We start from the raw sequence: 14881 nt of genomic DNA on the forward strand, positions 1-14881 counted from the left end.
GGACCTAACAGCTTCCAGAGCTGTGAGAAAATAAATTTCTATTGTTCAAACCACCCAGTCAATGGTATTTTGTTATGACAGCCTGAGCTAAATAAAACAAGTGGCTAAAATACATTTAGTTTAGTAAGAAATGTCAGACTGTCTTCTAAAGCGGTTTTTCCAATTTGTATTGTCACCAGCAATGAATAAGTTTCTATTGTTCCTCCTCCCCAGCAGTATTTGGTATTGTTAGTGTTTTGGATTTAGGCCATTCCATCAATAATAGGTGTACAGCAGTACCCCAGTGTTGTCTTAATTTCCAATTCTGTAATAACATGCGGTGTGGAGCATCTTTTCATATGCCTATTTGCCATCTGTATATCTTATTCAGTGATGCATTTGTTTCCTAATCAAGTTGTTTGTTTTATTACTGTTGAGTTTTAGGAGTTCTTTGTATACTTTATATAATAGTTCTTTATCAGATGTGTCTTTTTCAAATAGTTTCCTTCACTCTGTAGTTTGTGTTCTAATTGTGTTGACAGTATCTTTCCCAAAACAGAAGTTTTTGATTTTAATGAAATCCAGTTTATCAACTATATCTTTCATGAATGATACCTTTGGTGTTGGATCTAAAAAGTCATGGCTGTGGCCAAAATCATCTAAATCTTCTCCTATGTCATCTTCTAGGAATTGAATAGTTTTGTGTCTTATGTTTAGGTCCACGATCCATTTTGAGTTAATTTTTGTGAAGGATATGAGGTCTGTGTCTAGATTCATGTTTCTGCACGTGGACGTCCAGTTGTTCCAGCACCACGTGTTTCAGAGACTGCCTTTTTTCAGTCGAACTGCCCGTAGACACTGCAGTCGTACACATTCGACAGAAGAAGAAAGGTCAATGAACTCACTCCAGGATTGTGCAGCACGTTATCGACAGACGAAATCCAATTCGGGTTGTATGCCAGTGAACTTATGCTCTTGTGCACATCTCTCTGTTGCTTCTCTATTTCATGCCCATCTCTGTATTAATGAAGAAATACATGTTCGCTGTGGAAATAAATTGTCTAAAAGAAGTGAGTAAGTATTAGCCATTCTTTTATTACCCAGAGACAACCACTGTTAACATTTTGACATATACCCTCCCAGCCTTTAACCTCTGTATATATCTATGGTAGGTTTTTATTGTAAAAAATCAGATGGTAACATTCTGTTTTATAACCTGAAGTTTTTTCTTTTAATAATAAAATTATGAACATTTTTTCCATGTCAACAAGTGTACCTTTAGAATATAATTTTTATTGGATGTGTAGTATACTCTCTTTACACAGATTTACCCCAATTTTTCAGCTGATCCTTTCTGGTGGGAAGGTAGTTTGCTTTTTACCCCTCGTGATTCACTGTACCAGTATACCTAATTATTCCTTAGGATAAATTTCTAGCAAGAGAATTGCATAGTCAAAGAGGGTGTGGGGAGTGTACCTTCATAAGCCTGTGCTCAAGTAGCTGCCTTGACTGAGAGTCTGGCCACCACCTTCTGGAACCACAATCAGAAGGCATTTGATATGACCAGTACCCAGATTACATGCCAGTTTTTCTTTGTTTTTGAAGATACAAAATTTCATCTGTTTTGGAGTCCTCACACAGGAAATTAGGGGAAAATGCAATGGGAGCTGCTAGCCTAATACCACTTAGAACTGGCAAAGTCTTCTTTAATTGGATTCTGTGAAAGTGCCCAAGCCCCGGCCACATGACTGTTACCAGAGCTAATTTGCTCTCAAAGAGCTCAGCTTCTTGTACGCGTGGGCATTCAAGGGGGGGCGGATCAGAAGCCCACACAGCTAGCTTGAGTGCTGTGTGGACTGCGGCAAGTCATAAAGTGTTCTGACAGTTCAGAGAACAGGGTAATTTAGGGTTTGGAAGAATGGATTTGAGAGCCAAGGACAAGGGAAAGACTTGGACAATGGCCCAGAGAAGTGGGAAGACTTTGGGGGTAGAGTTCTTGTAGCCACAGTGATAGAATGTCAGAATGTGTGTGTACTCACACACACTCGCAGGGGATGTGGAAGAGGATATGGTTCACTATTGTGGAAAGTCTAAGTGGTGTGAGGCTTTGAATGAGAGGCCACCAAGGTTAGTCCCTGCACTACAGGCAGCAGGAAACTAGGGAGGGACTTTTAAAAATAATACGGAGCCAGAGCAGGGCAGCCAGGAACAAAAACAGACCTTGTATTAGGCTGGCAATTGGTCCCAGGGCTGGTCTCTTCCCCTCCTCTCTTTCCACCCTGGTGATGAGGAGAGCAGAGCCAGGGAGACAAAGAGCAGCCTGCCCATTCTGTACCCTGATACGTATATGATTCAGCCAATATTTCACCATACCGAATCTACTGGGTGGTAAGCCTTCAAACCTAGTGAACCTGTCTTATACACCGTGTAATGATTTTAGGAGTTGGGTGCTGTAACGGTGGGGAGGAAGGGTGAAAAGAAGGAGTGTAAAGGTCCAGGGCCAATTCCTGGAATGCGTGGGGTGCTGACTTGTGTGCCCAGAGAAGTCCCGATAGAATCAGAGAATTTGTTGCCAGGAGAAAGAAGAGGGCCCATTGGGCAGAGGACAATGGTTGGGGATCAGTTTAGTAAGTTTTCCCGGGTGCAACAATTACTAGTTCCTTCTGTGGCTGCTCCTAATATAGCAGTCTGCTTTTCTCCCCTCTAATCTCACTGTGGCCACCGCAACCTTCCAACTGTTACCGCATCCAAATGGTTGATATAAATTGCCATCAAAATCCAGCACGAACAGAAAGACACACCCTGCAACATCGTGCGTTTTGCTGAGCATTGCAGATTGGAATCCTTTTTCAAAAGGACACAGTTTAATAAGCCACAGCTTGCATTCAAGTGTCTTCAATCAGAAATTTTTCTGCCCCTGGTTGGAGAGTTGGTCCCAAAGCCTGAGGAAGCACTGGGCAGAGTGTGCTGAGAGCTTCACCACAAGGCTGATCTCTCTTAACTTCATGGAAAGAAAATAGAAAGCCCTCACCCAGCTGTCCTCCTCCCGGAAGCGCAGGACTTGCTGAGGACTAGGCCTAGGAAAGCCCTGGAGATCAATTTGCACCAGTCTGAATTGGTTGCTGAAAACAAATAAGCTCTAATTTACCCATTTTTCCACAACACCAAGAAACTGGAAGAAATCCCAAGTTAATCAATATACATTTCCATTTAACCCACCAGCAATTCTCTGCCCAGCTTGGTACAAGATGACATTGTTGTGCAGCAGTCCCCTTATCTGCGGGGCTATAGCCTAAGACCCCCAGGGGATGCTTGAAACGTCAGGTAGTACTGAACACTACGTATACTCTATAGAGTATAGAGTATACTGTATGTCTTCCTACACATACATACCTATGATAGAGTTTAATTTATAAATCAGGCACAGTAGAAGATTAACAACAATAAATAATAAAATAGGACAATTATCACAATATACTGTTACTAAAGTTATGTGAATGGGTTCTCTTGCAAAATATTTTATTATACTGTACTCACCCTTGTTTTTGTGATATAAGATGGTAAAATACATGATTTCATCATGCTATTCAGAATGGGAAGCAATTTAAGTTTTATGACTTGTTTATTTCTGGAAATTTTTGTTTAATAGTTCAGACTACAGTGGAATATGGGTAACTAAAACCGCAGAAAGTGAAACCAAGCCGTGATCGGTGTGGCTCGGTGTGTTGGCCGTTGTCCTGCGAACCAAACCAAAAGGCTGGGACGCTGTTCTGGTTCAATTCTTCGTCAGGGCACGTGCCTGGGTTGCAGGTGTGTTAGGGGCAAATGATGGATGTTTCTCTCGCACATCAATGTTTCTCTCACTCTCTTTCTCCCTGCCTTCCCCTCTCTCTAAAAGTAAATAAATAAATAAAATCTTGAAAAATAAAAATAAATAAAGTTTAAAAAACAAAATGAAACCACAGATAAGGGGGGACTACTGCAATCAGAAATGATAACTTTAGAAATGATTGGTAGGAAAGTCATATTAACTATGTCAAAACAAAAATCACATTTTTCAGATTTTTCTGCTGTCCTTCAGCAACCTCTTCTGAAAAAGAGTCTCAAAGTCACATCACGTTCACTGGTTCTTTCTCATCTCCCAGCCTGTCTGTGTTGGACGGGCACAGGCATCGGTCCTGGGGCCTCCTCCCATCTCCACGTCTACTCACGTCCTGGGCAGCCTGAACCGGCCTTCTGGCCCTCTGTGCTGTCCCGTGCTGATCACTCCCAAGGCCTCTCTTCAGATTCAGATTTCCCAGTGCCGTGACCTCCCCCACCTTTCATTTCACTCCTCCTCTCTTCCCAAAGCCTTTTCTCTCATCTTTATTATTTCCAGCAGCTCAGGCCTCAAACCTTGAATTCATCTTATCTTACATTCCTCTTTCTCCCTTGCTTCATAAACATCAGCGAATCCTACTTGCTCTACCTTCAAAATATACTCAGAATCCCTCTAACCCCCTTTCTCTTTACCAGCCTAGAGCAAGGCATCATCTTGATTCTGGAATGTTCTAGAAGCCTCTTCATGAACCTCTTACAGTCCATAGGAATCTTTTCACAACATGAGTCAGATCAGGTCCAAACCCTTCCAGGCTTCTCCTCCAGGGGCCTGTCCCCTCACTCTGACTGTTCTCCTGCCACTGCCCAGGCTCACTCTGCTCGGACCACTCTGGCCTCTTCCTTGAATCATGCAAGCAGTTCATGCTTCCCCCAGATATGTGTGGCTTGATCCCTTCACGTTCTTTCTTAATATTTCTACTAAAATAGTCTCCTGATCAGAGAGGCCTCCCTAGGGCATGGCAACTGAGATGACATCACCACCCTTAGGTAACCTTGTCTCGTCATTCTGCTTTGTTTCTCTTCATTGCACTTCCGACCACCCAGCATTGTATCTGTTCATTTGCTTACTTGTTTTCATCACCCCCCACCAGAATATAAACTCAGGGAGGCAAGGTCTTTGTTTGTTTGCTCCTAAACCCCCGGTCCTTGGCACTAGTAAGAGCTCAATAAATTCGTGTTAAATAAGGGAATCGAAAGGCTCTTAGGGTTCATTCAGTCCAAAGTATCACTCTACACAAGAGGATACCATGGCTAGAGAGGACAACTGTCTAGAGGAGACCACTTAGAAGATTAATAGCTGTGCTAGAACGAGTGCCCACATGCCCTGGCACCCAGCCAACTCCAGTACCTGAGGTTCCAGGTGAAGAGTGCATTCTACTCAACACCTGGCACACATTTGTCTGTGCGTGTTGTCTAGTATTTAAATTCACTATGTGTAATATACTGTGATGCTTATATTCAATTCTAACTCAGGTCTTTTTCTTTATTTTTTATTTTTCAATTACGGTTTATTTTATTATTTTGTATTGATTTCAGGTGTACGGTACAATGGTTAGACAATCACATGCTTTACAAAGTATTCCTCCTAATATTTCTAGTACCCATTTATTTCATTTTTTGAAAAATGTTGACCCTACTCTATTAAATTAATTCCGTGTCCTATTAATGGGTTGCAAGCCACAGTTTGAAACCAGTACACCATACCATAGGGCACAGGTGGCAAACACAAGGCCCGCAGATAGAATCCGGCCCTCCACCTTGCTTTATCCGGCCCGGCACCTTGTTTCTCCCCGGCAGCAGTGCGGAGCTCCTTGCCCCTAGTTAAGGAGTAGTTACATTTATACGGTCCTAAAGTTACATTCGGCCCTTTGAAGGCAACCACAAGCCTGATGTGGCCCCTGTTGAAAATGAGTTTGACATCCCTGCTATAAAGACCAAAAAATCATTTCATATCTCTTTCCAAATAGTAGCAAAAACCATGGCCAATACACAAACACATTTGTTTAAAGACTTAAGTGCCAGAGGAAAATAATCTAGTGACAGCAATTCTATAGTTAACTTGGCTATGCAGAGAAATAAGACATATCTAAGGTCTGTTTTCTTGGCTCTCATATCTCATGTGTATTTATCTCAAAACATCATCTTATTTCTGATTCCATTGTTGTCTCCCTCTCTCCAGTTCGGAATTTCATGCTATGCCATGTCATATTCATTTTCTTGGTTTTGTGTCTTGTTTTCTGTACCAACTCATGCTTATAAATTACTGCTTTGTGCTTGCAGTCAGAACAGTGCATTCCAAAAGGAGGCAGGAGGAATGGTGAGGTTTTCACATAGCTGACTTTGTTTTGACAGGGATGGTATCTGATGGAGTGGGAACTGATTATAGCCCAACACCCAGCCTCATTGTACACACCAGCTATTCATAGCTGCAGGGGTGGGGAGACACATGTGAGCATGGGGGTGAGAGACTGAGAAGCTGATCAAGCCGAGGACAGGGAATATGTGGTTATGCAAGGCATAGAGGTCAAGGTCATGTTAAAAATCAAGTATTTAAAATATTGGCTCCAGCACAATAACTCTGTGGTCTAAATTTATCCCACTCTTGCTATTCTCATAGGACTGACAGAGCAGCTAGTGTTACCACTCAGGAAAAAGGCAGAACGGGGTCCAAATCTGTATTTAAGAGAAATCTCAAATGAAAAAGATGCAGAGAATCTGACCTGGCTTCTTCAGATACTGTGAAAGATGCACCAAGCAACTGACTATTATTGCAGGAGAACGAGGTTACAGAAACCAGATAACATCACCATTTTCATTACTGTTGCTGTCCACCCGTGTGGGCGGAAGTTTCACTGGGCGTATACCACCCAGTTCAGGCCATTCAGACTCTTCTCACAGACATGGGGAGAAACAGCGGTGACTAGGAGACGCTCAAGACTCATGTCCTGGTTATTCTCCATGTGCCTCCGCCACCCGTCTCTGCTCTGCTCACCTGCTCTGTGTTCTCTATAACTGCGTCACCAGGCCCCCGTTCCTTTGACTTCCTGTTGGGTTCAGCCATGGGAGTCCCTGGCAAGAGATTCCAGCTTGACATGTTTGTTCTGTACTCCACCTCACCCTATCCAGGCTGCTCACCCTATCCTTGCTCCTGCTTTCCTGCGCTCTGGCCAGTCACATTCTCCTGTGGCCCTGTCTCCTGTGGGAGGTCCCTGGCCCACTAATCCAGCTCACACAGACTCCAGCCACATTTCTTCCTCTTGCCCTTTAGGCCTAGTGGTAGTTCCTGGTGCCTTGCCATTTCACGTTAGATTCTTAACTCTGGCCACACCGTTGAAAATAGTCCCTTCATTGAGCTCTTACTCTGCCTCCTTCCCCCAGTTAAACACTTTTGAGTGCGCATCTGCTGCCTGCTGGGACCCAGACTGATGTATTGTACTTAGTCTCACATCTATGGGTGCTCTGGGCCTTGCTTACACCCAGGTCTCCAAAGGTCCAGCCAGGCAGCCAGGCAGCATACTTTGATGCCTTGAAATCTGACTTCTGGCCCAGGCACAGGCCCTCTACCCATTCAGGTCCTGCTTGTTTGGAATAGTTGCCAGCTACTGAAGGCCAACAGCTGGCCTGCTGAAAGAGTCCCTGACTTTGTTATGATATTTTGAGCAGAACCAGGTAAGGGCCGCAGCTCACAGCAGTGGCCCCAGGTTTTTTAGGCCTCAGTCCTTTCCAAGAGCTCAGGAGAGATGGAAATGGCTGGTTCAACCTAGTGCCTAAGGGGAAATAGACTCTCAGGCCTGGAAAGAACATTAAAAGTCATCTGAGCCAACCCTCTGCCTTTGCAGCTAGGAAAAGTAAAGCCCAGGGAGAAGGGACTCCCCTGCGCACAGGTACTGTTAGAAACAGGGTGAGAATCCAAAGCTCTTGAGTATTCATCATCAAATCTCAGTGTTGGAAGGAGCATTAAAGTTTGTACAGCCTGTCCACAATAAGTAGCAAAGTACAGGGCTCTGCCATTTACAAGGGGCGGGTGGGGTGGGGGGTGGGGTACCAGAGCCACAGTGGTACCCGGTAACCTGCAAACCCAACCCTCACCAGGGACAGTCCATACAGTGCAGCATGATGGGATTTGGAGCAGAGACACGGAGGAAACTCCCTTCTACTCAGGGTCATCAATAGCTTCCCACTCTTAACAGGGCAAACATCCGGCCAGGCGGCCAACCACCTGAGCAGCCACACAGTGTGGGCAGCACCACCTCCCCAGCATCCTGGGAGCCAACCCCTCGGCAGAGTGCTGACTGTTCCCTACCAGGCTCATTTCCAGGGTCCTCAGTGAAGCTAGGTTCCCCAGTCGCTGGAGGCTAGATGGGGGCCACATGATGGATCATCACCAACAGAAGCAAGCAAAAGTTATAGGTCCCTTTCAGTTTGTGGTGGCGAAGAAAAAGCTTTACTTTCTTTTCTGTCCCTCTGGCTGGAGGCAAAGGATTCCAAGATGGTGAAGTTACCACCACATAGGCCGAGACCGGATGCCCATGTCTCTGGAAGACAGCTATGTGGGAGCACTGCCCCACCAGCCCCACCCACATCTTACAGTAATGGGTAAGAGATAAATAAGCTAGTGGAATGCTGAACCCTGGGACAAGGGGTGAAAGAGGGTGAGCAGCAGCTAACAACCCTCACTGACACAGAAGTTGAATACTTTCCAGGTTACCCACAAATTCCTGCAATCCCTCAGGACTGATCTTTCAGAGACATCTTCAAGCCCTCCCTTCTGCCCTATTGTGGAAGTCTAATTCCACAGTGTCTCCCATCTACCTCACCTGCCCCTTCCTTCCCTCATGCTCTCTCCTGCCATCTGTCTCCTGAACAGCCTTCTAGAGAGTGGGCTTTCTCCCCTTAGAAGGGCCCTTCTCACTCTACCAGCACCATTTCTTTAAAGGGCCCCCTCACCCTCTTTAGTTCTCAAACAACACACCTAGAATTGTCCCTGGAAGTGCCCCAATCCCAACAGTCAGTGCCCTACTTTTCTTACAGCAAAGCTGCGGGAGCATAGCAATATTCCTGTTGGGTCTGCAAATGCACTCAGAGTCTCCGTTATCTCCTTTATTGTTCTAATGGGACAATAATTTAAGAGCACTATTTACAAGTTTTTGATAACAACAATAATAGCAATGACAGAGATGATAACCCCGCCTTTTTTTTCCATTGTAGAAACTTCCAGCCATTCACCCTATCAATCCCTTAAAATAGAGTCCTTCCTATCTTGACTCTTCCCTTTTGGGACATGACCTGGGTTTCAATGTCTAATCTCCAAGATCCCGGGGTGGTACCCACAGAGATTTTTTTTTTTTAATTTCTTCAGGCCATAGGGGATTTTCTGCTGAGGAGACAATGAAATCTGTGCTTTTTCCCACCCTTCTGGAGAAAGAAAGATTTCAGCGGGCACCACACCTAAACATCCTGGGCGTTTCCAGCAAATCGTAGCAGATGATGAGATGGATGGGGGAAATGTTGCCGCTGAGGCCTACATTGCTGGTGGTAGCGTTTTGTTTTTTCTAATCAGTGTAGGTGGTCAATTAAGTTACATCTGCCTAGTCTTTTATCATTTTCTCTTGACTTGCTTTTCAGTTCTTAGCCAGTAAAAATCTTTTGTGACATCATTATTTCTGATTATGGGATGTGCCTTAGTGAATTAGTGACTGATTGACTGAATTAATGGATATTATGAACTACTAGCCTCGTGGCCATGTGAGGCCGTGGAAAGCAGGCTCACCAACGTCAGGGGACCTAGGGCCTAGCCTTGGCCCTGTTTTGAACTCAACCATGTGATTATAAGCAACTCACTTCTGCAGACTGACACTTGGTTTCATCACATGTAATGTGAAGAGGTTGGACTAGGCCAGTGCTTCTCACATATCCATGTGAACACAGATCACTTGGGGATCTCATGAAATGCAGATTCTGAATCAGGAGGTCTGGGGTGGGGACCAAGATTCTTCATGTCTAACAAGGTCCAAGTGATGCCAATTCTTCTGGTCAATGGGCCACACTTTGAGTAGCAAGAGTCTCGCTAGATCTCCATGGTCCCTTTCCTAACCTTTAATGGCTCTACTTTTGACAGATTAGAGTAATCAGTTTATTCACCACTCAGCAGCCAGACCCTTTGTAAAAGGTAAGTCTAACTCTTTGGTGGCTCCCCATATCTAGAACAAAATTCAATTTTTACACTGTAGTCCTGCAGAGCCTACATGGTCTGATTCCCCCAATTCCTTTACTTTTCTGACCCCATTTGCCACCATTTCTTTCCTTGTTTATATACTTGAGCCCCATTGATCTGTACTGTTTCAGATGTGTGCTGACCTCAAAGCCTTTGCATATGCTGTTCCCTCCACCTGGAATACCTCCAGATATCTGTATAGTTGGGTCTTTGTTCAAATGTCACCTTATCAGAAAGACTTTCCCAGATTATCATATAAAAGTTGTTCCCCACTTGTACTCTATCCCCTTATCCTGCTTAATTTTTATTCATAGTAAGTATTACCATCTAATATTTTATATATTTAGGTTTTTGTAGTTAGCAATTGTCTTACATATTTAGTGTATTTATTTTGATTATTGTGTATTTAGATTATCTTTCTCCCCTATAGAATGAGAGCAGGAATTGTGTCTATTTGGCTCACTGCTGCCTCCCCAGGGCCTGACTGGTGCTCAATCATTATCTGGTGAGTAGGTAAATAAATGAACCGGTGAATAGGAAAGTAAGGTAAGCACAGACTATTACAAAATAGGGCCCAATGGTGTCATTTGAACCATCTGCACCCTCTCTATCTTTAAGAAAACTTGTCAGTGAGTCTGCAAGTCCCGTGAGGCCACCAAATAGAAAAAGGAAGTCCGTGAGGAAAATGGTTTGGGCTTCCCCTTAGCCACAGAGCAGTTTCTGTACTTTTAACTCACCTGACTTCCCTTTGTAGCCACTGACGCCTGAGAGATGTATGTCACCCTGGCTGGGGAGTGGATGCATCAGGCCACCATTCAGATTACCAAACTGACTCTCCTTACTCTATTCTAGGGCTATATTAGCCTCCTCATTGTGATTTGGATTCCCACAGTGAGGAAGGGCAGGCTGGTCAGGCGGACTCAAATGCCTGCTGCACGCAGCATTCCTAATATCATGATAAACTAATCATTTAGCATTCTGCTTTATCCCCTCCAGTCTCCTCCGAAGGAGTCAGCTTTCCAAGTCCCATTAACTCTGGGGCCCTGATGGGATCAAGTTTCTGAACTTTCAAGACCAGACCCTGGACAGCAACTACTTCTATAACCTGTTGCTACCCTGTGAAGGTTCTCAGCAGTTGGCCAGCTGGTGCTTCCCAGGAACCACCCAGCTTCACTATAAGATTTGTTTAGCATTTTCCCATGGACCCAGAAATTCCATTTTAAGTTTATATGAAGGAGATAATTGGATAAATATGTAATGACATATGTAATTATTGCATTGTCATCTTCCTGCTTCCTCAGCTGGAGGTGGAGGTGGTGGTACTTTTGTATCACATGCTGTCCCCAGAGTGTGGGTAGATTCTACAGTGCCCCAGTCCCCACCTCATATAGCACCCATGGGAATGAATGGATGGTGCTGTCTTACCACAGTTGTGAGGGGAAGTGCTGGTGACAGAGTAGCAGTGGGTTAATCTATAACCAGAATCTGTAATCTGTACCCAGAATCCAGAAGTAAATGAACATTTGGCCTCATTTAGTGATGAAGGAATTAGGCATCCATGTCTCTCTCTAGGGCCAGGAGTGGAGTTCCGGCCAGAGAGCAGCAGCTGGCCTGGGTGAGCTGAGTCCTGGAGCAGAGGCCGGTCTGGCCCTCAGTTCTTGGTATTGCTGTGGGCACTGCCGGGGCAGGTTTGCAAGATGACCTGGAAGTCTGCCAGAGTCAGATGGGCTCCAGTCCCTGACCTCTCCTTGAGGCCTCCCCCTGGAGTATGGCAGCTTGTCTGGCAAACCAAAGGTCCCTTTATATTCACTTTCCTAAAGGAGAGAGAAGCACTGTCCACCCACCCACTCACTTTGCAGGAGCCTGTGCCAGACAATCACCCTCCTCACCAGTTTGGAGGAAGCAAGTTACTTTTAGTTTCCAGGGATGATTCAGCCTCCCAGGGGTGACTTAGGTGACCTCTCTCCTTGAAGCAGGAAATAACCTCCCAACTTAGCAAAAAACTAGGGACACTAACCCATCAGCCAGGATCGGGCTCGCTATGTTAAGGCTTATTCATACAGCATATGAAGGCTTATTATGCATCATATTAAGGTTTCTCATGCTGCCATTAAAATGAAGCTGTAGATCTATACAAATAGTTAAGTGAAAAGAAGAATGTGACACAACTGCACTTTTAAAAAAAGATTTTGTTTATTTATTTTTAGACAGAGGGTAAGGGGGTGGGGAACGGAGGGAGAGAAACATCGATGTGAGAGAGAAACATTGATCAGTTGCCTCTTGTATGCACCCCAGCCAGGGACTGAACATGCAACCCAGGCATGTGCCCTGACCAGGAATCAAACTGGCTACCTTTCACTCTGCAGGACAATGCCCAGCTGACTGAGGCACACTGGTCAGGGCAAAACTGCCCTTTATACTCTGGTTCCAATTTCACAAAAGTGTGAATGTGCAAGTGTAAACATGTGTGCATGGAGAAATAATTAAAAAATATTCAAGATACTAACAGTGATTATATCTGGGCAGTGAGATTTCTGCTAAGTCTTTTTTATCCTCCTCTGCATTATTTCAAATTTTACAATGAGCATGTTTATTTTATAACTAAGAAAAACTACTGTCAGTTTGGAAGAAAAAAATGTCATTCAATTTGATATCCTGTAACATACAAAATGCTGGATTATTGGCTACTACAAAGTACCATGGAAACACGGGGTTGAAAGTGGTATTAACCCTGCCCAATATTTGCAGGATCAGCGTGCCCTGGATCAGATGACTTCTACGATAAGTCTTCCGATTTCAAGAATCTATGATTCAAAGACGCCAAACAATATCTCTAGATCAAAACTATTTATAAGAATCATTTCCTTCATAATGAGGTGAACTTCCACTAACTGCTTGTATGTTTATATGACATCATCTCTGAGATTTATGTGAAATGACTCCTCTTCCTTGATGTTATCAAGGAGTTTCAGCAGTTGAGTTCCTTATACTTCTTTGTGTTTAAATGATATCTGAAGAAGCTGTCATTTGTCAAGGTTTAATTGTTTCCATTATTTTTTTCCTGGTAAGTATCCAGATATTGCTGGGCAGATTTGATCATGAGTCCAGCGAAGATGTTGAGAGATGGAACATGCCTACAAGTTCCAGGTTCTAGTCCAGACCCTTCACTTTTTAGCTGTGTGACCTTGAGGTAGTTGCTCTTTCTAGGCCCTACTTTTTAAAATTTATATAAAATGAGGAGAGAAGGGAAGTTAGACAAGATGATTTTAAAGACCCTGTTCAGCTCTGACTCTCTTATGATGAGTTTTAACTCTGAGATTATCAAGGAGTATCTCATAGGCCTGCTTCCAAATTTTCTTAATGTTATCTTAATATCTAAGTCTTTCAGTAATTGTAGAATTATGTTTTTGAATGGTACCTCAGAGTCTACTGCTCAAATCCCTCCCACACCACCGGTACTAGGTGGTCACCCCGTATCCATCTACTAACACCCACAGGGACAAGATGCTCACTTCCTCCCAAAGCAGCCCATTTCCCTTTTGTTGGAAAAAGCACATAAAAAGGTGTTTCTTGGCAGAACTGAAATCTGCCACCCTCGTACCCAGTGTTCTGCACTCTGGGTCACCTTGCAAAGGGCATGCAAAAGGCACTTTTCTTTTGTCCCCATTCACTGCCCACTTCACAGTCCCAATGAAGGTGTTCCCTGATACCAATCTTGGAGGAGAAAGTCTCCCCCTTTCTAGTTTAGACCTCAGGATGCAAACATGGTTAAGCAGTTCTCTACTCAAAGCTCCAGTGATGGATGCAAACCACACAGAGTCAGAGTATGGAACTCAGGCATCGAGCCCCTGTTCCCAGACTTAGTCCTTTCTCCCTGAGCAAAGTCTGATGCCTCACACCCTGACTTATAACCATGTGGATGTTCCTTCTTTTCCTAATGTTAGCTCTTATCTCTCTTCTCATATTGCCTCTTTCTTTTTTAACCCCACCCCCCAGAGTACCTGCATCTCCCCACCCCATTTTCCTGAGTTACCAACATGCTTACCAGAAACCCAGGTCCAAGTCCCCTCTGTTGTCTGTAAACTGTGCTGCCTCCAACGCCTCCCTCCTCTCTTTCCACTTTCTGCCACTGGGTGGGTACAAAGAAGAGGCAGTTCTGAGACCCAACAATGGAAAGAGAGGACATCCAGAATAAAGGGGCCTCCCACTTTAGAGTGCTGTGTGCCTTCCTCCAAATAGCATAGAAAAATATTAGACACATCTTGTACCTCAAGGATCACAAACTTGCAACTAGCAGTTAAGTATGTCATGGAGAGCTAGTGAGCAGCATAGTGATTATAGTCAACAATACTGCATTAGATACTTCGAAGTTGCTAAGAGACCAGATCTTCATTGCAATCACACACACACACACAAATTATGTGATGTGATAGAGGTGTTAACTAACACCACAGTGATAATCATATTGCAATACATAAATGTATCAAATTAACACCTTGTATACCTTAAACTTATAAAATGTTGTATGTCAAGTATAACTCAATTTAAAAAACAGGAAGAAAAAAGGACTAGTTAACCTTTAATTGATCTACATAAGCACTTTATATTCCTTTTGTCAACATAATTTTAATCTTTCATTTTGTAAAGGAACAGAGGTCCCTCTGCCTTCCCAGCCCTAGGTTTTCATTCTAACGTTCCCTGCCATTAACTTGAGAGAATCATACCCATATGCTCCGGCCTAATCCTTGGGTTTCTCTATTGGATGGGGAAGTGGGGGATTGGAGGATCTTTGGAGAGAAGGGTTTCTAA

The 14881-nt window shown here is 44.0% G+C and overlaps 1 protein-coding gene across 1 annotated transcript in view; it reads right to left on the bottom strand.

Moving 5' to 3' along the window:
• Positions 1–307: 307 nt before the first annotated feature.
• The window catches only part of TMEM44 (transmembrane protein 44), a 66376-nt gene continuing 51802 nt past the window's right edge, over positions 308–14881 (bottom strand). Inside the window, exon 10 of the mRNA XM_045192076.2 lies at positions 308–996. Within this exon, the coding sequence (XP_045048011.2) occupies positions 985–996 (12 nt within the window). The 3' untranslated portion in view covers positions 308–984. The remainder of the gene's footprint in view (positions 997–14881) is intronic.

Source organism: Desmodus rotundus, chromosome 2 (assembly GCF_022682495.2).
Source record: "Desmodus rotundus isolate HL8 chromosome 2, HLdesRot8A.1, whole genome shotgun sequence".
In the NCBI taxonomy this organism is placed as follows: Eukaryota; Metazoa; Chordata; class Mammalia; order Chiroptera; family Phyllostomidae; genus Desmodus; species Desmodus rotundus.